The sequence below is a fragment of the Myotis lucifugus genome, unplaced genomic scaffold (assembly GCF_000147115.1).
Source record: "Myotis lucifugus unplaced genomic scaffold, Myoluc2.0 scaffold_2, whole genome shotgun sequence".
Taxonomy (NCBI): Eukaryota; Metazoa; Chordata; class Mammalia; order Chiroptera; family Vespertilionidae; genus Myotis; species Myotis lucifugus.
The window spans coordinates 6236959-6264768 of NW_005871050.1; the positions used below are offsets into that span (position 1 = coordinate 6236959).

A 27810-nucleotide genomic window follows, 5' to 3' on the forward strand; every position below is an offset into this window, starting at 1 on the left:
TGAAGTCTGTTTTGGTCTTTCGAAATGCACAAGTGGTTACATGTACCATGAAAATTAATAGCTCCTATGCCAAAGAGAGTTGCATTCTCATGGTTTCAATTAACACTGACATAATGGGGCTATGTCTGCATCCCCACCCCAAACTACAGGGACTATAATTAGAAATCAGTACCTTTCTATTGTGATGTCTTAATGACTGTCCTGCCTTGAAAACAATTTCCATTGCTCTCCCTTCATTTCAGTCTATTCAAAATGCCCAACACCTACAAGAGTACTACACAATTTATTTTGTCACTTCCCTGAATCATTATAAATACAACTTTTATAAATGGTCAATATAAAAAGCTTTTAAGAAACAAAGTATAAACATTTATTTAACCCTTACTATTCTTTTTCACTCCAACTCAAGAACTGAAATTGCAGGAAGAAGGTGGGACTCTAGCTATGGTGGCAATGGAGATGGTGATGTTAAAAGTGTGGAAAGTGTTAAGGACTGAATAAATTGAGATTATATATTCTCAAAACAAATAGAGTCTTCTACAAGGGGACTGATTCCATGATGCTTTGACTTCTAGGTCATAAGTGAGTCTAATAATTTGAAACAAAACAAGACATACTTTTAAGTATTTATGCAGCTTCGGTTTTAACTACAATCATTTAATGAATTCTAGCTTATTCCATATATTTTGTTATGTCTTTAACATTCTGTTATCAGGGAAATAGGAACATCTCATCCTCCTTCCTTTGTGTGTATATTGACTTCAAAACTAGTTAGGAAGTTGTTGAATAAACTCATCACTTCTCACCACATGTTTGGGTACCCTATCTCTTTTTTTATATTTTTACCATAATTTTGGGAAATATTTCCTGTTTTTTTTTATTGGGTGCTTATGTTACCAAGCAACAGATAAAATCTAGACCTTTTCTGCTTGTTTGGTACTATTGGCTGTGCAGGAAAAAAATGTTGCAGCAGAATGTATGTTTGGAACTGGAATAAACTAAAAGGAAATGTGTTTTTAACTTCAGTGCAGCATGTTGACTGCCATCACTGTGTAATGTGGCTTAAGGCTCATTCTGAATTACTGAAATGAAATCCAGGCTGCATGAAGAGTACTGCTCCAGTGTTTTTCTTTTTTCAGGATGCTTGCAGTAGTTTTTAATGTGGTGTTTGGAAAATGCAGATTATTTTGTAGAAAGGCTCGATTCATATTAGAAGAGTCTTTGCAGAGAAAGGGACTTTTCTGCAAAGGCTTTTAAAAGCAGAAATGGTGTACAGATGTCATGTTAAATGTATATCCCGAGGAAGGCAGGAATAAGTATTTTTAAGTCTTAATAAGTTAAAAAGGAAATCAGGATTCTTTCCCCCACTGACTTTGACCATGAAACATAGACTGCCTTCTAAAATCTAAATTATAAGGCGCCTCCTAACCCTAACATTTAGAAAGCCCTTGGTGAGTTTTGATGGATTTTATAAGGCTTGAAAATTAGCTATTATGTATTGTCATTATGGGTTAGTAACTCAGATAGATTTTGATTTGTTCATATAGAAGTATTGAGTCCAGATGATGGTCCCTTTCTATCATACTGCTCCCTTTCCCCAAGTAAACAGATAAAAACACCTCAGTCTTATATAAATAATGTCAAAACCTTTTTCTTCTATAAATAACATCACACTTTCTAGCAGAAATTAGTAACCACTGCTGCATTTAGCTGAAATTCTTTCAAAATGTTAAAAATTTGGTAAATGTGTTGTTTTCTGTTTTGTTCTACTCAAGTGAAATCTTTTCTCTCCATATTTAGCAGTGTTTACTTGTGCCTTTTACTTTGTGAGCAGGCTATGATGAGTGATATTGCATATCTAAATTTATATATCTGTATTCATGTATATTTGTATATATCTATATCCATGTATATTTGTATGTATGTATGTGTGTGTGTGTGTGTGTGTGTGTGTGTGTGTGTATTTGTATTTTTGTTACCCCTGTAGCATATTGAACCCAGGGAAGGATATAGCATTGACTGAATAATTCATTATTGTTTATTATTAAACAACATAATATCATCCAAGTATCCATTCAATATTGTTCCACATAGAACAGTTGCATACATTTGAAAACGGCAAATTCTTACTAGAAAACATCCAGCCTCATACTGAGTGCTCACTGTATGTGGATACCCTGTACTAGGTCTAGGAGCTATGGAGGTCTAGCTCCATGTATTTCCCTTAGGGTTCCTATGCTCTATTATGAAAAGAAATCATTCAGATAACCATCAAGGGAGTCCAAGGTAGCTGCTCTATAACCAAACTTCTTCGGTTCAAATCTTGGCCATTTATTGGAAGTTCTGCTGTGAGCTCCTTAATCTCTTTGGGCTTCTGCTTTCTCATCTGTGAAATGAAATGATAAACTCATCTCATTATTTTTTAAGGCTTTAAATGAGTTAAAATGCGTAAAGCATTAGAACAGAGCCTGGAACATATGTATATCATGTAAGTGATTAAAATCCAATGAAAGTTATCAATACACAAGTTATTCTGACAAATAACAGAATATTTTTCTCTTGAATCTTGACATCAATACTTTCATGATCATGAAACCATAGGAATTAATGAAGCATTTTCTCTTTTGAGAACATTAATTTATTCTTTGTGTTTGTGGTTCAAAGGGGGAAGGGAGGAGTGTACAGTTTTCCTATTCCTGTTCTTTCTCAATATAATTTTGAGAAACTATTTAATCTATAAAAGAGGTCTGAAATGTGACTTTTATAAAAGCAATAATAACCCCACCTGACTCCTATTCCAGCCCAATGGATTCTGGAGGTCACTGACATCTGAGCTCAACAGACCCTTCAAAACAAAAGGAAAATATATCAAATGTTAGTCAAGTGCTGTGACCCAAAGGAACAATCAGATAGATCATTTTCAGTGGCGTGCCATACATAGAGAATAAATACATAACTGAAGATTATACTAAGATCTTGGAGCATGGTTACCCTTTTGTGAATCCCCATGTGGCATGATCTATCACTTGGTCTTAAGTCTTCTGGAATAAAACAACTTCTGTAAATAAGTAATTGATTTTGAATATTATAAGGAAGTAGACTGTGAATGAACTTGAATTTCTATTAAAAATTATTTCCCAGAACAAGGCATGATTTAGTCCACTACTATATTTGTTTATTGGGGAAAGGTTTGCCCTGGTATGGTGAAGAGACCACTGAAAGCTAATGAAGGGGCACCCACCAGAGCTTGGTGTACCATGATGTGACAAACAAGAGCCACCATTGAATCAAGGAGATCCAAGACTTCTACCAGAAACTCCACAAGAGCCCTAACCAGTTTGGCTCAGTGGATAGAGAGTCGGTCTGCGGACTCAAGGGTCCCAGGTTTGATTCCGGTCAAGGGCATGTACCTTGATTGCGGGCACATCCCCAGTAGGGGGTGTGCAAGAGGCAGCTGATTGATGTTTCTCTCTCATAAATGTTTCTAACTCTCCATCCCTCTCCCTTCCTCTCTGTAAAAGATCAATAAAATATATTTAAAAAAAAAGAAACTCCACAAGGTAATTTAAATAGAAGTGTCAAATGCTGTTTGGCTTTTTCTTCCCTTTGGGTTTTTGAAGCTCATGAAGATTCCAAAAAGAAGTCAGCTATTTTTTTAATCCCCTGGGATAGTCCAGAGTCAGAGGTAGTGCTGGTCTTTGGCACTCTTAAGTTCACCATCCTGAGCTTGGGCAGTTTGGCAAGAATGGGGACTCAAGACTTGAGGATTGGTCACATTATTGGCTTTTTCTCTGGAACCCTTGTTTCTTTATGTCTCATGACTATTTACAACTCTTTTCTTATACTAGGGCTTCATCATCCCACATGAGGGGTTTATTTCCTGGGTTCTGAATTCCCTTCATTTAAAATACTGCCTGGTTGTTTGATTAGTGCTTGTTAGTCAAAAAACAGATTATCTCCAACTTTGGTATATCATATATATGTCTTTTCTTGTCCCAGTTTTCTTATAACTTTGCCATTTCTCTTCTTAGTTCTGGTATTATTTAGTGTTTCCATAGCATGTTAGAGCCACTTCCTTGTAATCATTTTTAGTAGTTAAACAACAAATCATATGCAGCACATGAGACAGTACATTGCCAAAGAATGAAATGAAAAAACTCCGCTAAACCAAGCTTCATAATCTCTTTTTTTAAAATATATTTTTATTGATTTTTTACAGAGAGGAAGGGAGAGGGATAGAGAGTTAGAAACATCGATCAGCTGCCTCCTGCATGCCCCCTACCGGGGATGTGCCCGCAGCCAAGGTACATGCCCTGGACCGGAATCAAACCTGGGACCCTTGAGTCCGCAGGCCAATGCTCTATCCACTGAGCCAAACCGGTTAGGGCCATAATCTCTTTTAAATAAAATTCTACTGTGTCATAGTGTGGTCTCTGTTTTTAAAACTTGAGCCATTAACCTACTTTCAGAGAGGGTACTACAAGGTCTACTGCATGAGTGATTTAGATTTACAGTTGAACTAAGAATATCGTGGACTGCTTCCTAGAGTTAAAAAAAAAGAAAAAGACTTATTTGAAAAAATGTTTCTGGAATGTAACTATTGGATTTAAAATTTTTGTTTATTTCCTAAAGGCTTATACTATTTTGGAATTTCTTCAAATTTTCTCGAACAGGTTACATATTCTAAAATAGAAATTCCTACTTGCCTTGTTATCTGATCACAAATACATTCCAGAATAATCCCTGACACATAACTATTTGTTCAGTAACTATTTGTTGACACTTTGGCCTTCTATATTTCTTCATAGTAGGGTATTGTTTCCTTTTAAGCATAATATTCAATAAATTCCATGTGCCATTGTGTGATTTTTCTTAGGCATTTACATAATAACTCTTTACCTCTCTAAAATCCAGCTATTTAGTAGTCTCACCAATGTGGAACCTGAACCTAACTAAGATAAAGAAAAAAATGACTGATGCCTACTATAAGAGTTTAATATATTCTGTTTTAAAAGGCAGGGAAACATGATACATCTGGGAAATCATTTCATCCCAAAGGTTTGATAAGGTGCAGTACTATAATCAAATGTATCAGGGTGGCTGTCAGCAAGTCGATTCATCTCTTTGGCTTTGCTTTTCTTATCCCTTAAATGTGAGAGCTCTACTCTCATCTCTAAGGCCCCTTCCAACTCTAAGACTTCTATAATTCTCCATCTACCTCCTCTTTCCAGGCCTTTTTGCTCATCTGTAAAATGAGGGGGTGGACAAGTATCAAAGTCTTAACTATATGTGACTTATTTAAAGGAATGAACTTAAATCTATCCAGAAAACCTAGCTATCTAGAATGGCCACTCCTCTAGGGTATTGGTTAGAAAAGATTTTATAGCAATATATAGTCAAAAAGACTAGTTTAGTGCCTAGGAAAACATTTGGGACTGGTTAAAATTGGGGAAAAATCCTACTTCTTCATAGGGAATGTTGACTTTCATGTATATAATTACCATGTTGTTGGATGTTTTCTCCCCCTCTTCTAGGCTGTTTGCGATAAGAGGGGGCAAGTTTTTCTTCTGTTCCTCAGGGTACTGTTGATAAGTGGTATGCAACATCACACCCCGAGCAGGTGAAGTGCACTGCTGTACAGCCCTGTATCCCTGCATCTGTTCTCTGCAGCCGTATCTGCTTTCAAAAGTCTGTGTTTGCAGAACTGGTTGGTACTGATAGAGAGGAATGCACTAATCCTCTGATACTGACTCCAAAAGAGGCGGGTGGGGCAGAGAGAATAGGGAGACCAGAATATTTGGTTAGCAGCCAGTCTGTGATACGTAGCCAGGATGCTTTCTAAGCATTGATGGAAATGAGTGACAGGATGGTATGAGCAATTCCATGCCCAAGATAATTTCACTTTATGAAAGTAGGAAGATGAAACTAAGTCTCATTTCTCTGCAGAGGATGGCCAGTCCAATCTAGTATAGTACTGCTTTCACCCTAGCTCTTCCCCTTCCTCATGAACTTTCAGTAGTCCTGTCTGGTTATGCCTGATGTTGAAGCCCCTTTAAATTCTGTCCATGCACACACTCCTTCCTATGTATCCAACCTTATCTCCCACAATTCCTCAACCCCATTCTAAGATGCCAGGATATGCTTGATACATTCTCTTGCAGCTTTTGTTCATTTAGTGCTTTCAAATTGCATGTTCTTCCTAATAACTTAAATCCAATCTCTTCTTCAAAATTTAACTGCAGTCCCACTTTTTTCAGCAGGTGTTCCCTGAGGACTCTGCTTTATTGCTCCCAAGCTTTGGAAGGCCCTCACGTAACTGCAAGTTTAAATTTATTCATATTCTTCCCTGTAGATTACATTAATGTTGCCTTCTGCACAACTATAGGTATAGAATGGAGTACATACGAGGGTACCCTTATTTTGTTTTTTTTTTGTTGTTTGTTTGTTATGCTTCTATTGTGCCCTTTATTCATACAGAAAAAAATTTTGGAAATGCTTTCACCCCAGCCATTTATACCTCCCGAGTACTCGAGGGTACCCTTCTAAACCTTGATTAGTGGGTTAAGTTTCAAAGGCAGTTTTTGAAAAGAAAGGTGTTTTCTAGTCTGGCAAGGCAAACACAGTGATGGTAGAGGCCATAATAGCAAGCCATGCACAGTGGACAGGTAAAGTAGCCTCTACTAATGCGTCTCATGGATGATCCTGGAAAGATATTTGTAAAAGAACTTTGAAATAATTGAGTCATTGAATGTGAGTGAGAGTGCATATGTGGCTGACAGAGATTGAGAGACAGGAAGGAGGAGTGAGAGTTTACAGAGAGTACCTGGAGCTTGGTTATTTAAGGTAATGCAATGTTAATCCCTATCTTCCCCCAATCCTTCTTCCCAGTGCCCACCTTCTTTTTTATCTAACCTTGCTCTATTTCACCTCTTCAGGAAGCAGTCCAGGCCTGCTAAATGTGATTCATCACAACTGTTCTTAAGTTAAAGTCATGGCCAAGCCTTCAAGGTCATATTGATAGACTTGCAACTCCTGTGTCTATCTTTGCTCCCAACACTGTTTCTTTCTTCTCCCAAATTAGGTAACACCCACAGCCCAGTGTACCCAAGCCTTGTTGAAGATGATTTACTGCTCCCACTGCCAGGGGCTAGTGACTGTGAAGCCATGTTACAACTACTGCTCGAACATCATGAGAGGCTGTTTGGCCAACCAAGGAGATCTTGATTCTGAGTGGAACAATTTCATAGGTGAGCAAGCGATTCATGTATTTGTGTCGCTGGAAATAGTTCAGCTTCCTGCCACAAGGAGTATTGCAATTGTCAGCTATGAAATTTCTATTTGTTATTTAATGTTTGCCCATTTTAACTCTACTCAAAGTTCATACTATTCTACAAGTAAATGTTCCCTTGAACTAATAATGGCATTTTGAAGACATTTGACTCAGTGAATACTAAGTTTTAATAATGAGAAAATGGCTTTTGACATTTTTCCCCAAAGGCCAGTTTGGGTAATGCATCATGGGCTAGTATCCATAAAATGGTAGTTTACAGTCATCACTATGCTGCAAAAGTGGCTTTGAAAATATTGTATCTGTTACACTGCAACTAAATCTTCTGCACACTGGCCAGATACCCATTGGATATTTGGATCAAGTGAAATATGACTGTAGAAATTTAGGGGGTTCTCTTTCTATAGAGGATTTAACAATAACAGGCTACTCTGATGAGATGGAAAAATGTTTACCTTGATAATTTTAGAGGTAAATATTGTTGCATATACTTAAAACCTACAAAACCATTACTGGAACCCAGACAGCAGTGTAGTGAAGTGGCCAGTTTCTAAGAGGGTTAATTATGATTTGTGGGAAAGGATAAATTAAGGATGATTTAAATATCCACTCATTGACTCCCTTGATGCCTACCAAATACACATGTTAGTCCTGAAGCATCAGTGTTGAAGCCCCTAATACTGAGGGTCTAGTTGGACCACACACACATACTAATAGCTCATACGAGCAGACTCAGATTTTTTTCCATCCCCAGTCACATTTGCATAATTGCAGAATTTGAGTATTTTTATAAGCATCTATTTTTCACTTATTTGTCCACATCACGGGAACATGTATGCAATGTGCTGGCTTTTTTTTCGGGGGGGGGGGGTGGGGATTGGTTGTGGGGAATGCTTTTTAGTCTGCAAGAGAGCTAATTATCATTTTAACTCTGTTTGAAAGTGCATCAATAAATTGGCTCCAACAGATTCTTGCTAACACTGACACAGGAAAGAAAAAGATGTGAATATTAAGCACTTCAGCACAATTGTAGCCTAAATAGCTCAAAGCTAGAAGACCTGAAAAAAAATCTTCTATGCACAGAAAAGCAGAATCCCATGAAAGGGAAGGCGTAAGACCAGCAAAGACATACACTCACAAATGTCACATCATGCCCAGAATGAAGCATGGGAGAGAGTGTTGCTTTAAAATATTCCAAATGGAAATAAAAGCCCATGGCACTTGCAGATCTAAAGTTGATGTTTTTTTATTTCTCTTTTTTTTAGTCCCACTGTCACCCCATACCCAAATGTCAAGTTTGCAATTTATTTTTGCTACATTTATTTGTTTTAAGTTAGTAGCCTTTTCACTTTCCCCTATAACTTCTAGCCCACTAGTTCTCTGGGCAAAAGGAATAGAATTTGCCACATGGTACAAAAAATGTATGTGACAGTGATCTAGTTTTGCTAACCTTTCTGCAGACACATCAATAATAAGGTGCAGAAGGGCATGCCATTTGCACTATCCTATTATTCTAATATTCTGGCCAAAACTATAACTCATATCCTGTATTAAAATACAAATTCTTATACATATATTTCCAAGAGTTTGCAGGTTCATATGAAATCAAAACCATACTTGGCTTGCTTAATAAATATTCTCAATAAGGTTACCTAAAACAAGGAGGGCTTAAGTTCTTGTTGTGTGTTTTAAAAATGACATTTGTTATCTTTCAATAAGTAAAATTAAACACAAGTAGAAATTGGTAGAATTTCTGAGTTAATTTTCCTCAGTTATTTTAAATGATACTTTTTGGAGGGCTGAGGTGTATAATTGTATTTAAACTTTATGTTTAATGGGTATTTTACTCTTTATTTTAATAAGCTGATATAAAAGGCCAAGAATAATAGACATTGTTAATCTCCGGTGCTTTTTCATGAATTTTCACAAGGGTCTAATTAATTTGCTCTGTGGTTGCAGAATTCAGCCCCAATTTACATGCCTCTGCCATACGTGCTGTAAGGTGTTTTTTTTCTTTGTAAGGAATTTTTCTTTCCCCTTTATATGATTGCAGTTAATGAATGGTCAAAGGTTTTTTTTCTCCCACTTCTCTAAATCAGATCTTGGGGTTAAGTCGGGAAACTGCCTTTTGTTCTTCCAGTCCAGTCGTGAGGCCAGTGCAAAAGGAATCGCTTTCCCTAGTGAGGAGGGATGGCTTTGTTGCTGGGGCGGGGAGCAACTCAGTGCTGAGATCCTGAGCACTGAAATCCTGCAGTTGGACTAGACCTGTGGTCCCCAACATGGGGCACACGCACCACAGGGGGTGCAATTTGATTTTTAAGGGGGGCAATTTGAGAATGAGTTATTAACAGTGAATTTTTTGCATTTCTTATGGTTCTAGGGGCCTCATATACAGTATATAAATATATATTGTGACATTTATGCATTTCAGTTCTCTATTATGTTTTGAAACTTTATTTGCTATTTTTTCATATCACTTCATATTATTATTTTTTAAACAATTTCTTAGTGATTTCTTCCTCAGTACTTCAACTGTCCTTTTGTTCTTTTATTTTTCTCTTTCATGGATGCCATGTTCTTTGGAAGCTTGTTTAGACCAAGTTAATGGCCTTTAAGGCTTCTTCCATGTGAATAGGAATTCACTTTTTGAATAATAAGAATTATATATCACGGGGGCATCAGGATTTTAGAGATGCTTAGGTGGGGCATGGCCAAAAAGGTTGGGAACCACTGGACTAGACCCTTTAAGAGACTAAGAATGAGTTTTCCAAATCTGCCTTCTGGTTGTCATGCCCTTCCTTTCCTCTCTCTAACTGCATCTATTAAAGTATCGTCAACCTTTATCAGGGTGGATCCAACTTTTTGAAACACCTTGGACTTGGTTTTGTAAGAGATTCGTTCTATGAAACCTTCAGTTTGAATACTCTTCCTGCTCTCCACCTCCAACCAAAAAAGTCAGTTTCTGGAGAGTCATAAATTATGCTTAGGTCCCGTTTGTCCTCCATCACATACTGTATTAGTGTTAACATTGTTGGACTTCTTGCCAATCTTATTAATGTCACATGTTGCTGCCAGTGGGAATTTCGTATTGGGATATTGGGATTGCTGGTGGAGACACCAGCCGATACCTGACAGGAGACACACAATCAAATATCCTGTAAATGAGACCTGTGGCCTAGTTCAACCAGAAGAAAACCAAAACTCCAAACCAACCATCTTTGGACTGAGATTGGTACTTCTAGTCAGGGCTGGCTGCTGCAAGGAAGAGCCCAGTTGATAACCAATCATGACTTTCCCCAGGGGTTAGTGGCAGCTTTGGCTCCTGGGCTACAGGCCACAAGCAGAATTCGCCCTCATTCGCATTCTTCAGCCTCGCAACACGCAACGCCATGGCACCGGCCCCAACAAAGGCCCAGCTTCACTCTCCATTCCCAGGCCCTTCTGTATGGCCGGCTCAGAGTTTACAAAGACGCCAAACAGCCAGTGAATTGGGGTTTATGTTTCTTTTCAGTCTTTCACAAACACATTAGTGATCTGGCCTTTCCTCACCACTAGGGGAATAAGTAGTTACAAAATGCGCTGTTTTCTGTTGTTTAAATTCTGCGTTTTTGGATGTTTATTATCTGTCTATTCATAATATTTTTATTTGGAGCAAGAGCTGACTTCTCAACTATGAAGGAATGTGCTTTCTGTACGTGGCAGCCCTGCTGCTTTGACAATGATGAACACATTTAAGTTGTGCTCCACTTGTTTACAAAAGTCTCCTTTTGCTAACACATCAAAAGCATTTTTTCTCTCCACTAGTACAATGGTATATTCATGCTGGCAGGCTTTACTTAGAGGTTGGAAGCGTCACTTTATTGGTGCTTACCACAATGCAACCTGAAACTTCATTTGTTATTACTTGTAAAAAAATTGCATTTCACGGAAATCTATTTGTGGTTTGTGACATCGGAATTGTAGTTTAGAGAAATGACCCTGTGCTTTAAAATGCCGTGTTGCATTTGTTCTAGGTTGAAGGTGAAAGGTTGATGACCAAATTTGATTTCATTGATATGCTGATGTTGAAACTCCTTTTCACTAGAAAGCTTAGGTAGAAGTTCAGCTGTGGCCTGCAGTGTTCTTTGAGGACACAGACAATCTTCTGGAAATTAACCCCTGTCCTTGGACTACCTAAAGGTTGTGGATAATGTGGGCCTCATTATCCTTTCCTGCCATGCTTTAAGCACTCGAGTATAAAGTGGAGATAACATGATTACGTTTTCAATTTCATTTAATTTTACACAATAAGTATCAGGCCAAAATACAAAATCTCATAATCCCAACAAACATGCATGGCAAGAAAACAAGTACAGCATATTTTGTTTAAGAGAGTCAATGTGTGCTAAAACATTCCAGACTCTGCCAATATGTAAAAGTGACTTGAGTAATCAGTGAAGATATGCTGTGAGTACGTGGTTTGTGTGTGCTGCCTCGTGTTGTGTTTTCATCCAGAGCAGTACATCTTTTGTTATAAAATAAATCAAAGCCCTTATATTTGAAATGGGAAGTTTTTCTTATTCCAAAAATTGTATTTTTCAAACTGTCATTCTTTAAAGTCATTAGAATTCGGAGGAATACTTCTATTTGTGTTTTCTCAGGCATCTGGAAGGGTTTCCTAAAAAAATAATAATAATAATAAATAAATAAATAAATTACATGTTGGTATGCCAGGATTTTAAGTGATGTATATTTTTGACTTGTAAATGGAACCTGAAATGAAAAGATCCTAGGAAGTCTGAGAGAGCTGGCATGTTATTCTGCCTCCAGCTTTTGGTTTGTTAGCTGGGAGCTAGCTCAGAGCCTCACAGTGACAGCCACTGGCACATGTAGTAATGAAAAATTAGTATAATGGAAGATTCCTGATTGGGTTTCCTTGCTGGAGAATGAAGCATTCATCTGGCCACTTCACACTTTAGGGAGCTGGCAATACATAGTGACTTAGTATAGTTTGGCGTAATAGAAATAGATATAAAAACATTAATTATGATGTATGCCTTCGCCTTCCTCCCCCAGGAAACAGTAAAATAATCAGACTGATTACCTAAGGGTGAACTAATTATTTACTTTTTATGCTGTATTATTCTTCCCCAAACCTCATGTTAGATGCAATGCTAATGGTGGCGGAGAGGCTAGAGGGCCCTTTCAACATTGAATCAGTCATGGATCCCATCGATGTGAAGATTTCTGATGCCATTATGAACATGCAGGACAATAGTATACAAGTGTCTCAGAAGGTAATGAAGGCAGGATTTTAGAAAAGGGAGCTGGGGGCCCCCTCCAGTTTGTGATGTGACTTCCCTAATATGATCATGCTGCTCCAATGCAGGTTTTTCAGGGATGTGGACCCCCAAAGCCCCTCCCAGCTGGACGCATTTCCCGTTCCATCTCTGAAAGTGCCTTTAGTGCTCGCTTCAGACCATATCACCCTGAGGAACGCCCAACCACAGCAGCTGGCACTAGTTTGGACCAACTGGTAAGCACTTTGCCAGGAATGGCCATGTTTAATGACAAAAAACTGAAAATATTTGTTCAAAATACATTTTTAGTTGGAAGGCTTGCAAGTGTGGGCCTTTCAGGCGAAACTTTTCAAGCAAATTGAATGTGTCAGTAAATCTTCTTCATTTCTAGCTGAGAAAGTTCATATGTAGTCTAGAAAATGTGATGCAGTAAGTCTTAATTTCAACTCCTTCCCCCCTGTTGTTTTACCATGCATTTACTAAGCATCTACTATGAGCCTATCACTACTGTGGCATTTACAGGGTGGCTCAGAAGAATAAGATAGGTCCTTATGCTAAAAAAGCCCCAAAAGAGAGGGAAATGCAGACATTCCAGCTTACTAACTAAGGTGATATATATAGTTAATAATAAGCTGGGAGAAGGATAAGAAAATGTAAGCAGGACTGCATTATACACAGCAATGTGCTTCAAATCTAGTAGTAGGAAAGAACATAGAGGAGGAGACGGAGAGCAGGGAAAGGTAAGTATCACAGAGTGGACAATATATAAGTTTGAGCTTGAGCATAAAAGTCTTGTGGGAAGAGTCTGTGTCTTATTGTATCTACAGGGTATGGAACCTGGTGGGCCTCAGATGGTAGTATCAATGAAGAGGTAAGTGGACAGTGGATCCAGGCAGCTCAGCTCCTTCCGAATATTTCAACTTTTAATTTATTTGAGTGATTTTGTAGTTCTAAGTATAATTTGATCTTCATTTTTCTCTGGTGACTAAAGTTGAAAATGAATTGCATGTCATTCTGGAGATACTTTAGAAATGATCAAAAGGCACATCTATAAGGTAGTTTTGTGTTGCTTTATAGAGGTCTCTCTGTTGTTTTTCTTAATTAGGTTACTGATGTCAAGGAGAAACTGAAGCAGGCCAAGAAGTTCTGGTCCTCTCTACCAAGCAATGTTTGCAATGATGAGAGGATGGCTGCGGGAAATGGCAATGAGGATGACTGCTGGAATGGAAAAGGCAAAAGCAGGTTAGCCTTAGTTGCATGGAGTTGCAATCTCTCTCTTCCTAAATGCCTGGGTAACCTTCAGGGAGGGTTTCCTCAGTTGTCAATCAAGAAGCAATTCAGGGTAGGTAGCAACAACATGGAAGGCTTCTAGAGTTTCTTAGGAATGGGTTGTACTGTAGAAGTTTTGGGAAGGTACCCACTTACTTGTACTGGGGCAAAACTTTGTGATAATAGTCATATACTAGCTTTAGGACCCCCACCAGGGATCAAGCTGTTCCAATAGTGTCATATAAAAATATTTAATACCTGTGGTCCTTTGCCCAATGGCTTGGCCTCATAAAGCTCTAGATCCATTCTCTTATTTGACGATGCCCTGTGTCCCTCCCTACATACTCAGTAACTTAAATAAGTATCCACACTTCAGTACTTTACTCTGGTCCACCAACCTCTGCAAAATGGGTAGCTTTCAAAAGGTCATGGTCAAGTTGGAGAAACAAGATGTAAAAAAAAAGATGTATACCCAGATAAAGGAAAAATTCAAGTTCATTTAGAAATAGAAATTAATTGTACTCAGTGCAAATACTAGGATCTAGGCAGAAATCTTTGATCTTGTGCAACTTTTTGTCTTACTGATAATCTCAATGGGGTCATTTTTCATCTCAGGTACCTATTTGCAGTGACAGGAAATGGATTAGCCAACCAGATCAGTAATCCGGAGGTCCAGGTTGACACCAGTAAACCGGACACAACGATCCTTCGTCAAATCATGGCTTTGCGGGTTATGACCAATAAAATGAAGAATGCTTACAATGGGAATGATGTGGACTTCTTTGATATCAGTAAGCACTTGTGGTTCTAAAGTACAAATTGTTCTTGTACACCTTATGATGAGAACAAGTGGAATGAAATCTCTGTTCTGTTTTTTGTTAATAGGCGATGAAAGCAGTGGAGAAGGAAGTGGAAGCGGATGTGAGTATCAGCAGTGCCCTTCGGAGTTTGAGTCTAACACAACTGACCACTCTGGGAGGAATGCCAATGATAAAGCCAACCACGCTGGTGCCCGTGTTGGAGCTCAGCCCTACCTCCTCACTGTCTTCTGCATCTTGTTTCTGGTTATGCAGAGAGAATGGAGATAATTCTCAATCTTAGAGAAAATGTGTTCATCATCAGAAAGTTAAAAGGCACCAGTTATCACTTTTATACCATCCTAGTGACTTTGCTTTTCAAATGAATGGACAACAATGTACAGTTTTTACTATGTGGCCACTGGTTTAAAAAATTCTGACCTTGTTCTTTCATTCAGTTTTGCGGGAAAAAGGGACTTGTACATAAAGTAAGTTCCTGATTCCCCAGAATCATGTTAAACGTGGCTAGCGGTGTAGGTACAGAACTGTAGTTAGTTGTGCATTTGTGATTTTATCACTCTCTTGTTTTTCTTTATTGTTTGTTTTTGTTTGTGGGTTTTTTTCTTCAATTATGATCTCACCTTGTTTCTTACAAGAAAACCAGGGTCCTTTCTTGGCATGTAACATGTACGTATTTCTGAAATATTAAATAGCTGTACAGAAGCAGGTTTTATTTATCACGTTATCTTATTAAAAGAAAAAGCCCAACAAGCAGTAAAATTTCCATGTATCCCTGTTGTTTTAGTTGCCTTATCTGGAGAGAAGAGGAGATGATTTTGTTTGTTATTATTAAGTTAGGACAGAATGTGAAGGCACAAAGGGGTTTCTAATCCACTTGTCAGGTTGTATTCAAGCATCAGTATAAGAAGAATGTTATATTTCACTTATAGCTGGTGACTGGAAGAGACTGCAGACTACCCATCTCGGTTGAGTTGAATTGCATAAACTTAAGATCACATATAGGTTCACTTGAACCACCTAAAATGTAACCCATTTAAAAGATTCTTGATACATTTTCCCTAGAAATATATAAGGCCATATAAGGTGTTTGAGTTATCACATATTCTCACATTGTTTAGGGGTGGGTTTTCTTTTGTTTTTTATCCAGTCAAGTTAACAAGTCACCGTGTGCTGATCTTCGTGGCCACACGTGACCCTCTTTGAATTGATACCCCAATGGCAGAAATAAGTGACTAACATCTCATTTGGTACCCCTTGTTACAGTGTTCCAGATTTCAAACCCAGCCACAGAGAGGGAGCTGTCTGGGGGATAGAACTGGGGTGGGTATACAGCCTGTGCTCAGGGAATAGCATTAACACTTAAGCAAAGTTTTTGTCTGTGCATTGTGTTTACATTCATTTTGGGATCCCAGTTTTTTAAAGGAAATTCTAAGGTGTCTTACGTGTTTTTCTTGCTCAGCACCCTGTGATCAGAAAGGCAACCGACTTTCAGTGGTTCATAGCTGTGTGCTACCCCATCAACCAAAAAACTCACTTCGGGGGAGATCTAGGTGTCCAGATTTTTTAATGTTTTCTTGTTTTTTTGGGGGGGGGGGTAGTGAAGAGAGTAAAGCTGAGAAGACTACATCTTAGCGGTGACCCTTAGCCATGTGGGTGAACTGGCTTAGGCCTATATGTTGTCCCAGGCCAAAGACTAACAGCTGGCTTGGCCCCTTAGGAACCTTTTTCTTGTGTCCTTACCAAATGACAGCTCATAAAACTATGAGAATGTAACAAATCACTTTGAAAGGAGTTCCCAAAAGTCCTCAGAAAGAAGAAAATTCTGCAAGTCCCTTCCTGCTTTAGACAGCCATTAAGATCCCAACAAATTCTACAGAAGTTAAAACCCACAGAGAGGTTGTTCGTGTTATTGTTCAATCTTCAGTTGTAAGAGTAATTCTCTATTTTTATATTGAAACATAATTACTTGATAGCTCAGGGTCTACATTTCATTCAACTTTTTACACCAAATTCTGCAGAATGGTCAAAATGGAATATTGGGGGCTGTTGTAAACAGAGGCTTAATTTTATTAGAAGTAGTCAGTTATTTATTAAAGCATGATGTTAATAAAATAGGCATATTCTGGCTGGTGTGTATAAGTGGTTTTTTTTAAAACAATTCACAGAAGACAAAATTGAAAAGGCACTCCATTTATGTATGAGGAAAAATGGATTGTAAATAGCTAAGCTGCCTTGTGAGAACTTGGAAAATGTGCTGATACTTAGTAACTACCTCAGTTGTGAGGAATTTCCTTTTTAGCTTAGACTGCTATTACTTTTACTTGGTAGAAATGAATCTGGTCTCCAAAATGTGGCTCAAAGAGTTATCCCCATAGACCTTGTTAGATTGTTTTTAATTTAAAACCTTGAACTCTGCCCAGCTGTTTTCTTTCAGTCAAGTTCTCTAAACCAATAACATTTTCCGAATTAAATGTTCTTGAAGGTTCTTCTGGACTCTTACTGATTTGTTTTCTTTCTTTGTATTTTTTCTGTTACTCTTTTATTATTTAAATTGTCTCTTGCTTTTGAACTTGAACTATGAAATAAACAAATCGTAGATTTTTCCATTCAGGTCTGACTGGATAACTCTTGGCTTCTTACCAGCTGGCAGGCTCACTCTTTCCCCCCACCAAAAGAAAGAATAAAGGCAAGTTGAATATTTTAAAACCTGAAGAGTTCACAGTATGAGGTAGAATAAAAGCTATGTTAGGAGAACTGACTTTTCTAAAGCCTCAGTTAATAGCATGTGAAGGGTTTGTGTTTTACAAAGTCACTTCTAAATTATTTTTCTTTCAAACCCTTCACCCACTCTCTATCTTAAGAAAAAATGTTTTGTGAGTCTTAGATTTATATTTTCTTTCAAAAGTAGTAATTAGCACCTATTATTTTGATAAAAGAAAAAGTGCAAAGAATTGACTTGCATCTTTTAACTTTAGAGCATATTAGAAATCTAACAGTTTATACATGAAGTAAAATTTATCATTTGTGATTATAGAACCAAAAGAATTAAGTGTAGATGGTTCTGCATAAAATTCTACTTTTCCATTTGTGTTGTGAGAGTCTGCATAGCTAAAGGGTAGTATGTTAATAACAGTATCTACTACAGGAGCGTGTGTGTGTGTGTGTGTGTGTGTATGTGTGTGTGTGTGAGATCACTCAAGCAAATGCCAAATTACCAAATACAACTTTCAGTGGAAAAAAAACATAACAGCATTCCATGATACACTTTACAAATTAAGTTTCTACTTCTAAACTCAATATTTTCTTCTAAGAATTCCATATATATATATATATATATATATATATATATATATATATGGAAAATATTTGAAAGATGACCTATGGTAATATAGGAATTCAAGTCCACCAGTAAGGCAATATTTACTTTTCTAATTTAGATTTTAAGTAGGTAATATATTACCAGGGTTTAATATATATAAAGGTATAGAGTGAACATTTCCCTTTCAATTCTGCCCATCTGCCAAGTTATCCTCATACCCTAAATAAACGTAGTTTATATGCATCTTCTTCCAAAGTTTCTTTTTACATATACAAGTAAATATGAATATTTTTCTCTTTTTTACACGAAATGTAGACTATTATACTCTATAATGTTTTATGTTTTATTTTAACTTAAAAAAGTATTTAGAGGAAGGTGGCTTCCAAAAGATACAGATGTCTATTTTAAAGGCATGGCTTCTCCGTGGTACCACATTTTGGATTTTTACTGCATTTTACACAGATTAGGTAATTTTCCAAGAAACAAACATTGAATTGAACGAGGAGCAGTTTGGCATTATAGTTTTATAATCCCGGAGTGCACAATTAAGATGTTCTCTGTTCATGATAAAGTTAATTTTTGGTAGTTTCCATATTGTCCCCAGTGAAGAAGACATTGGCCAAAACAATTGGGTGCATACTCTTAGAATACAGTATATTAACACCACTATTAATGATTGATTCAAAGTAAATGTGTCCTGGAATTTACTCATTCTATTAGAATGCAGTACTTTTAATGTTTTCTCAATCCCAAATGCCTTGAAGCAGCATCAACTGTCACACAGGATAAAGATGTAATTAATATTAGGAAAATTTGCAACTAGATCTTGGTTACCGCATGAATTATCTGTCCAATCGTAAAGGAGTCATTAAAATATGTAAGTAACTGTACAAGTTCAGTTTTCATGTAAGATTGCATTTTTGCTCATCAATGTTTCAAGAGACTTCTAAGTTCAGCAATAATCAGTAAAATCTACAGAAATCCATTTCTCAGCATGAGTGTCCACATGTGGAATTAAATGTATGATTTACTCTGCTTTGGACATTTCTTAGAGAAATGTTAAGAATTCTGGAAATAGCACAGTATTGTTGGAAGGAAAAAGGTTTTCATGCATTAATCCTACCAGGTAAAAGCTGATGGTGTGGTTAAAGAATGAAGATTAAAGCCTGGGAGTGATGACCTAAGGTACTTTTCTAAAGGGTCTTATGGTCTTGTTCTCTGGGCTTTGGGGAAATGTTGCAACAGCTTCCTTGCCACTCTATAATATTTTGTTTCTTACATGACATGGTTGGAAGTGTGTGTGTGTGTACACAATCATCTACATACAGAGATTTTTTGTGTATTTTCAAACACTTAATCCCAAGTAGACAGGTAGACCTTACCTTGTCACTTATGGGCTGCCTTACCCCTGCTGACAGTGGTGTGTGCTTGGGGAATGCAGGCTAATTTTAATGATAGCCTAAGGGAAACATAATTAGGAAGGTTAGTCTCCTGCCAAGAAAAAATACACGTGCGCGCGCGCATACACACACACACACACACACACACACACACACACACACACACACAAAATGCATTCCAAATAGTTTTGTTTTGTTTTTTAGATTTACCACTGCCTGGGATTTGCTTTTCTTTATCACCGTAGATAACCTAAAACTGATGGTAACATGCTGTTCGTGGTGACACTGCTCAGAGCAGTTAGGACCTGAATGGCCACAAAGGAATAATCATGGTCAGTGGGTGATTTTCTGAATACACATTAGGATCTCAACCCTCTTTCACTGCATTTGCCTTTAAAGGTCTTCAATGCCCTTGCTCTCACCTTTCTTTTAAAAATAATGAAAAATTACTACTTTGCAGTTTCAGTTCTGAATACTTTACAGTAAGTAGCAGGAGCAACAAACAGTTTTGGGGACATACTATTTACTGTAAAATAAATAGTTATCTGTAGTTTTACCCGTCATCTCTCAACCAAGCAGTGAGGTGGGATAGAGCTGTGTGCCTGGCAATAAGTCCAGGCCAGGTTGATTATCTCATGCAATCCTGCATAGTATAAATTGTTCCCATTTTGCAGATTTCTGAGAGGACTTGAAGTTAGGTCATTTGCACAATGGGTGACAATTAAGAAATGCAAGAAGCAGATTTGGAGCAGAGCTTGATCTGCCACCAGAGCCTATTTATTTCAGGTGCTAATTTTTATTTGATTACCCTGTTCCCCTTAGTCCGTGTTATATGAATCATTAGGAAGGGACGAGCTTGTCAGGTGTGCCACATGTTAGCTATCCTGGCCCTGCAGAATGGCCAGGTTAAGGGTCATGGCAGACATTAGTTGACTTGGCTTACCTGATTATAGGGGAAGAAATCAAGGAGTACCTGGAGATAAATCTTAATGATAAATCTAATCTCACACAGCGGCTCCTTGCTTAGTGTACTTTAATGCAGAAAGAGCTCAGATGATTGTGCATGGGGACCATGTGACCTCTGCTAGTTCTAGAAGAGCTGATAATTAAACCAAGTGATCCTGTTCTTCCTCTCCAGGACACCCTCATATCACCCTGTGTGGAAGGGCACTGCATTGTTGGGAAGGGTCAACTTGCTGAATACTTAAGCAAACACAGTCAGTTGAGAAAAATACCATGGTTTACACAGGGAAAATTCATACCTGCTTGATCACTTGGAGCTTTGTAAGGAGGTAAATAAACCTTGGGATAAGTAAGAGACAGTGGATATAATTGGGCTTTTTTTTTTTTTGAAAAAACAAATTTTTATTGTCTAGAAATGTATATAAAAAGAAATTTCCCACAAAAGATGCTATTCTCTCATTTCTCCATCTTCTTCCTCTTCTTCAACACCCCTGATATAAAGGACATTATTACACCTTATTAAAACTTCACCCAGGTGTCCTGACAAGGCTCCATCTATGTATTCTTCTGTGTTTGCAAGCTGCATGTTCATATAGCCATCTACAGATACCAGGTAGCCTTTGTACTCCATTCCCCACGTAAGTTTCACCATTACTGGCTTTCCTGTTAATCCGTTGAGGAAAGGTTTGGGATCGAGGGGCAAACTCATCGTGAGGATGAGCAAATGCTGTAGGCTACTCGCCGCCGACCCAGCTCTTGTCCGTCCCTGGTGCTTGAAGCGCCTACCCCAGCTCGGACCGCGAGAAAATCTAATTTGGGCTTCTTAACTCGGGACCAGATTCCACCTTAAAATTTACACCTGGTAGAATTAATATGAAGATATCCATGCTACACAAAGCAATCTATAGATTCAGTGCAATCCCCATCAAAATACCAATGCATATTTCACAGATCTAGAAGAAATACTCCAAAAATTTATGTGGAACCAAAAAAGACCCTAAATAGCCACAGCAATCTTAAGAAAGAAGAACAAGGTTGGAAGGATCACAATACCGGATATCAAGTTATACTACAAAGCCACTGTAATCAAAACAGCCTGGTATTGGCACAAGAACAGGTATATAGATCAATGGAACAGAACAGAACCAAGAAATCCACCCAAGCCATTATGTTCAATTACTATTTGACAAAGAGGTAAGAGCATACAATAATGTGAAGAAATCCTCTTCAATAAATGGTGTTGGGATAATTAGGCAGATATTAGACCACCAACTTGCACCATACACAAGAATATACTCAAAATGGATAAAATAATTAAATGTAAATCGTGAAACCATAAAAATCCTAGAAGAAAACATAGGTAGCAAAGTATCTGACATCTCACATAGCACAATTCTCACAGGTACATCTCATAGGGCAAGAGAAACAAAGGAGAAAATAAATGGGACTACATCAAAATGAAAAGCTGCACAGCAAAAGAAACCAGCATCAATTGAAAGGGAACCCACTTATGGGACACCATACTTGCCAGTGATACATCTGATAAGGGGTTAATTTCCAAAATATGTAAAGTACTCATGCAACTAAACAAAAGAAAGACAGCCCAATTAAAAAATGGGCAGAAGACCTGAATAGATAACTTCTCCAAAGAGGACATATAAATGGCCAAGTGACATATGAAGAAATGCTCAACATCGCTAATGATCAGTGAGAAGAAAATTACAATGTGGTACCACCTCACACCTGACAGAATGGCTATCATACTGGTGAGGGTGTGGAGAAAAAGGAACTAGACACTAGACCATTTGGTCTAGTACACTGTTGAAAATGCAGACTGGTACAACCACTATGGAAAATGGAGTTTCCTCAAAAAAATTAAAAATGGAAATGCCATGTGACCCAGTGATCCCACTTCTAGGACTATATCCTAAGAAGTAAAAGACACCAATCACAAAGAATAATTGCCCCTCACCCCCATGTTCATAGCACTGTTATTATTTACAACTAGGGACCCAGTGCATGAATTATTGCACCTTGAAAGGAACTGTGGGCCGTGAGGCTGCAGTGGGCACAGGGGTGGGTCTTGGCCCATCCTCTGTGCCCCTACCCCGCTCCTCCTGCCATGGCCCCCGATTCCCTGTCTGCTGGCAGCTCCGCTCCCACTGCTACCGCTCCCATGCAATGACGGTGCAGGCCCCACTCGCACCTGCTGATGGCGCAGTACAATTGGGGCTGGTGCCAGCATCAGGTGCAAGCAGAGCAGGTGCTGTCAGTGGGCGCGAGCAGGGCTGGCGCCGGCAGTGGGTACAAGCGGGGCTGGCACAGGTAGCAGGTGCAAGTGCCTGGCGGGACTGTGGAGCATGGGAGCAAAGAATTTTCAGTAACCACCAGAGGCTCACCCAATGACAGTGACCGGTGCCCCGCCTTGGTCTGGCACCCCCTCTCCACCATCCCGCCGCGGCTGATGCCCTCCATGTTCCACACTCTGCCGCCTACTGCCAATGCCCGCTATGTTCCACGCACTCCCCCTGGTGGTCAGTGCACATCGTAGCAACCAGTTTTTCCACCGTTAGGTCTATTTGCATATTAGGGTTATAGATGATAGATAGATAGATGATAGATAGATAGATAGATAGATGATAGATAGATAGATAGATAGATAGATAGATAGATAGATAGATAGATAGATAGATAAGATATGGAAACAGTCCAAGTGCCCATCAGTAGGTGAATGGATTAAAAAACTGGTATATTTACGCAATGGAATACTATGCAGCGTAGAGAGATATTTTACTCTTTGAGACAGTATAGAGGGACCTGGAGAGTGTTATGCTAAGCAAAATAAGCCAGTCAGAGAAAGACAAGTATGACATGATCTCACTTATATGTGGAATCTAATGAACAAAATAAACTGATGAACAAAAAACATCCAGAGACATTGAAGCATGCAACATACTGATGTATTTCAAAGCCGGGGGGGGGGGCGGGGGGGAAGAGATTAACCAAAGAACTTGCATGCATATATGCATAGCCCATAGACAGATAATAGTGTGGGGGAAGGCCTGGATAGGGGACAGGAGCAGGTTGGTGGGGCTCAATGGGCGGGGGTGGGGGGTGGGGACATCTAATACTTTCAACAATAAAGATAAATGTGAATAAAGTAAAAAGCAAAAAAAAATTTACACACTAGGGGCAGAGATTGGACACATGGAACCCAGATAATAGGCACTTCTGTAAATGAGGGGTGTATAACAATAGTTTTCTCTGGCTGGACTGGTCTTAGTGCAAATTAGAAAACACAACATCTAAATATAAAAACCTGTGCTTTTGGGACAACAGATTTTGACATTTTTTAACCAGGAATGAAACCTAGGAGCTTTTGTTGTGTCCTGAACACATGTCCCAGCATGCCCATCAGGCGATATATGCTGAAAAAAATAAAAAGGAAAGGTCTTGATCTAGGGGTACTCAGATGCTGGTGTCTGACCTTGATGCGTAACCTTGATACAAGGTCCAGAGAGAAATATCTAAGACCAGCAGGGACTGAAGGTTCTGCCTCCAAGTGGAAGGCAAGTGATGCCTTACTCATCTGTACAGATTGAAGCTGAGAAGCCATGTAACTCAAACTATAGAATCAGGGCTCTGGGAAGGGTGAATTCCTAGAACTAAAGGTTAACTACTCCCTTAGTATTAGTAAATGATCTATTTTGAGCAAGCAGGAGTTCTACCTTACTCAAAGGGTAGTGACTTATATAATTTGTTAAACCAAAGGTGCCATAGGCTGATGGTGACTAGTTGTTGGTGAACAAAATCCCTGGACTCAAGAGGTGGATCAGAGTGGTGTGGGGGAACGGAACAGCATCTAAGGTGGCTGCTGGAGATAGGCATTCTTCTTCTTCAACCTGCCCCTTCGACCATTGGCCCACACACAAGGCAGGGCTAGATGGGCCGTTGTGTGCCCCACGTTGCATACAATTTGTCTACTGAGTTCCCTTGTGGAGAACTGTAATTTGAGGCCAACCAAAGACTTTGAAAGCCCTTATTTTATTGGAACAGACTCCAGAGATGAAGTACCTAGAAAGGCCAGCCATTGGTTATCTGATGTCTATAATGGCAGTCATGCTGGCTCTGAATGTGAGGGCCTCCAAAACCACTTGGAATTTGAGGCAGTAATATGATTTATGACATCTGATCTTGGTCTCTGTATGGGAGGATGAGTAAGGATGTAAGTAACATAGTGTCCTTATTCTCAGGAAGCCCATAATTCCACGGAGGAGACAAAGCTCACCCAAGAAACATGCCAGTGAATGCATAAGTCTTCGGTCATCTGTACCTCAAAGGAGAGCAGTGCATGCTGCAATGGTCAGGGTGACTTCTTGACCTACCTGGCCCTACCTGGGTTTGCTAGGAGGGGAAGAGAGAGAATTATCTTGTGAGTCCCCGTGAGCAGGACTCATCATTGGTTCGTTGTACTCTCTGGGTGCTACAGGTTGCCTCCGATGTAAGAGAAGGGAGATGGGATAAAATGTCTAGGGATGGGATAAGTGTGAGTAGTGAAGCCGCTGAAAGGAAGTGTGTCAAAAAAGCAGAGCAGATGGGTTTGCTACTACAGGACTAGGGAAGGGTAGGATCAGTGCATGAAGCCCTCAAAAGCCAGGCAAAGCAATTTGAAATTCAAGTCGACACTATCTGATGCAAATTCTTGAATAGGAATTGATACTATGCTCAGGGTGTATAAAGAAGATGAATTAAGTAAGAGTATGCAGCATGGATTGTATGGTGTTGCCCTTGGGTTGATAATGTGCACTGGACTGTGTAAACTGCAGGGATTCAGCTCCCTTTACAGTACATTCTGTACATTCTAGCCTCCTCCAAACAATCTTGATTTGGAGCTTTCTGGTGGATACAACCCAATTCCACACTAGAGGCACTTTTTGGATATCCATGCTCATAATGCAATCAGACACATTAAAAGCGGTCCTCCCAAACCTCCCACTCATACCCTAGAATTCTGACCAGCCACACACACATATCTTCAACTTTCTTCAAGCATTCCTTCCACTTCACCTCCACAAAGGCGTTCTGGAGCTTCCAGGCGTCTTAGGCCACTCTATTCTGCTCTGGCCTTCTGACTCTGGAGAGAAACTCAGAGAATGATCCCCGGAGTCTGGTTCCCCAGACACCATGATGCAGGGACCTGGGATTACAGGGTTGTTGAAAAACCTCTTCAAGCATTAGGTAGCCAGTTAGTGAGATGAGTGGGGGCAAATATATATCAAGTTAAGAAGGAGCTACTATGATGAGGGTGTTGGAAGGGCAGAACCTCTATCTGCTTGCCTCCTGCTGGCCCAGGTGACTTATGTCATGTTACCTATATCACAGTTTGACTTCTTTCTGGGCTTTTCTTAAGAAATCATTCCCTGCCCTGCCTACTGCAAAAAGTGGTTATGAGGAAATGCTGGGAAGATTCACACACACTGGATTTTGGGAGCTGGAATGAACAATGGTGTTCCAAGGTAAGTAGTGCCCTTCTAGGGGACTAGGATGCCATGAGCTGCTTCATCACAGACCTTTTCTCACCAGGCACCATGTGCACTTAGGCCCCTGGATGAGGGATGATTGCATTTCTGAGGTCTGGCTATTGAGTCCCACCTCTGATAGTGGGCACAGGTTGGAGCCTGGGCAGGAAGAAGCTCCCACTTCAGGGACTCTGAGATGGACCCTGCCCCCACCTGCACTCTTTACACACTCTCTGTGGGTTACACATTTAGAGCAGAGCTTGCCTCTACACCTGCCTTTGACAAGTGATAGCAGGAAGGCTGCTCTTAGATCAAAGCCTTATGGCTGAAGTTTTATAGAAAATGAGTAGATGGGAGTATAAAGGTGGGTTTTTTCCTGGCAAGGAAAGATTCGAAATCTCGAATAATAACATATTCTGACTTAAGGGTTCAAAATTGGCAGAGCTCCAAATGGTCTCTTTACCTGCCTGCCCTTTTACTGTCCCCCATTGCTAACACACAGCTCTTTTACCTTTTCTCTACCAGTGTAGCTAGGGCAGGAAAATTCCACACACTAAACCATTTCTTAGGAGGTAGGCAGGCAGGACACTCAGGTGACAGCCCCCATGTCCTTTTGATTGCTCATCCCCCAACTCACCCACCCCACCTCTCCTGCCACTTTCGGTCAGTCTCTGTATTTCTGGGGAGTTGCCATCTCCTTTGTAATTTTTTTTTCTCCTTTGTAAATTAAAGCTCTTCTCTCCTGGTCACATAGTGAAGCTGCAGCAGCATCTCTGGTTTCAGAGTTGACAGGGAGAGGGAGAGTGCTATGCAGAAGTGTTTTCCAGTGTCAGATTTTCATCTGTATTTCCCCTGAAGAATCCAAAGTGGTCTTGAAGGGCAAGGATTGAGTAGGGGTGGGCTGGTGCCAACAAAAGGCCAAGGGCCTTTTAGGCACTTTGCCAGTTTCCTTTTAGACTGGCCCTGGGATCTTTAGTATTCTGCAGAGTCAAGGCTCTAGTGAAAATGAATAAAGGCAAGTGTACTTCAAGACATAACCTGTAATGAGCAGTAGCCAATACCCATGGCTTTTTAGCATGATAGCTTGCTGAATGAAAGGCACATTCTGGAGTAATATGAAGTTGTTCTCATTGCTGACTTCAATTTAGGAAACCATGAAAATGAATATCAGTTGTACTCAGCTTAGAGAAAACACTGTACAATTTGAACATCTTAGGAATTTGCTGAATTTTGTAGGGAGCAAAATATGCCATCAGCAATTTATGTGGCCAATAAGCGCCCCTCTTCACTCATTCCACAAATATTGAGGGAGTACATACTATGTGCCAGGCACTATGCTAGGCATGAGGATACAATAACAAAGCAAGATACACTTGGTGCCCACTCTGGTGGAGCTCACCACTAATGAGGGAGATAGACAATCACATAGTCACAGCAATGGAATTATAATTACAGAGTGAGATGGGATCTTCACAGTATAAAATAATGAAGTTAGAGCTCTGGGAAGCTTTCCCGCTCCCAGTTACCAGTCATGGCAGTAGCCAAGGTCTAGGGTAGTGTTTCTCCAATTTGACAAGTTTCAGAATTTTCTGGAGGCATTGGTAAGTCACAGATGGCCAGGCCCCACCCCCAGAATTTCTGATTCAGTTGACCTGGGGTGGGCCTGAAAATTTGAATTTCTACCAAATTCCGTGGTGCTGCTGGTCTGCAGATCACACTTTGAGAATCATTGGCCTAAGCAAAAAGATTTTGAGTCTGACCTTTGATGCAGGGCGCACAACCCTATTAGACAGTCAGTCAGAAGTACCTCCAAAGAAATTCTGGGGAGAAAGGAATCAGACAAATTGCCTTAGACTGCAATCATCTTGTCACACTGACAGGTTAGGCTCTACTATTCCAAAATGGAGCCACAGTTCTGTCTACTATACCCCAGACTCCAGAAAAGGCCAGGCAAT

General features: G+C 39.4%; 2 protein-coding genes across 2 annotated transcripts in view; one reads left to right on the plus strand and one right to left on the minus strand.

Moving 5' to 3' along the window:
• GPC4 (glypican 4) overlaps nt 1–17257 on the plus strand; it is a 120175-nt gene extending 102918 nt beyond the window's left edge. The window contains exons 4-9 of the mRNA XM_006082079.3: nt 7082–7247; nt 12434–12564; nt 12657–12803; nt 13673–13809; nt 14452–14627; nt 14722–17257. Of these exons, the coding sequence (XP_006082141.1) occupies nt 7082–7247; nt 12434–12564; nt 12657–12803; nt 13673–13809; nt 14452–14627; nt 14722–14924 (960 nt within the window). The 3' untranslated portion in view covers nt 14925–17257. The remainder of the gene's footprint in view (nt 1–7081; nt 7248–12433; nt 12565–12656; nt 12804–13672; nt 13810–14451; nt 14628–14721) is intronic.
• A 3447-nt stretch (nt 17258–20704) lies between these two features.
• On the minus strand, nt 20705–21103 carry LOC102417543 (small nuclear ribonucleoprotein F-like). The gene has a single exon (XM_006082080.3). It carries the CDS (start codon nt 21043–21045, stop codon nt 20785–20787), a length of 261 nt encoding a protein of 86 aa, XP_006082142.1. The 5' UTR covers nt 21046–21103; the 3' UTR covers nt 20705–20784.
• Between the last annotated feature and the right edge of the window lie 6707 nt (nt 21104–27810).

Excerpts from the sequence above, each read along its gene's own strand:
- LOC102417543 (XM_006082080.3), bottom strand. The coding sequence starts at position 21,045 with ATGAGTTTGCCCCTCGATCCCAAACCTTTCCTCAACGGATTAACAGGA.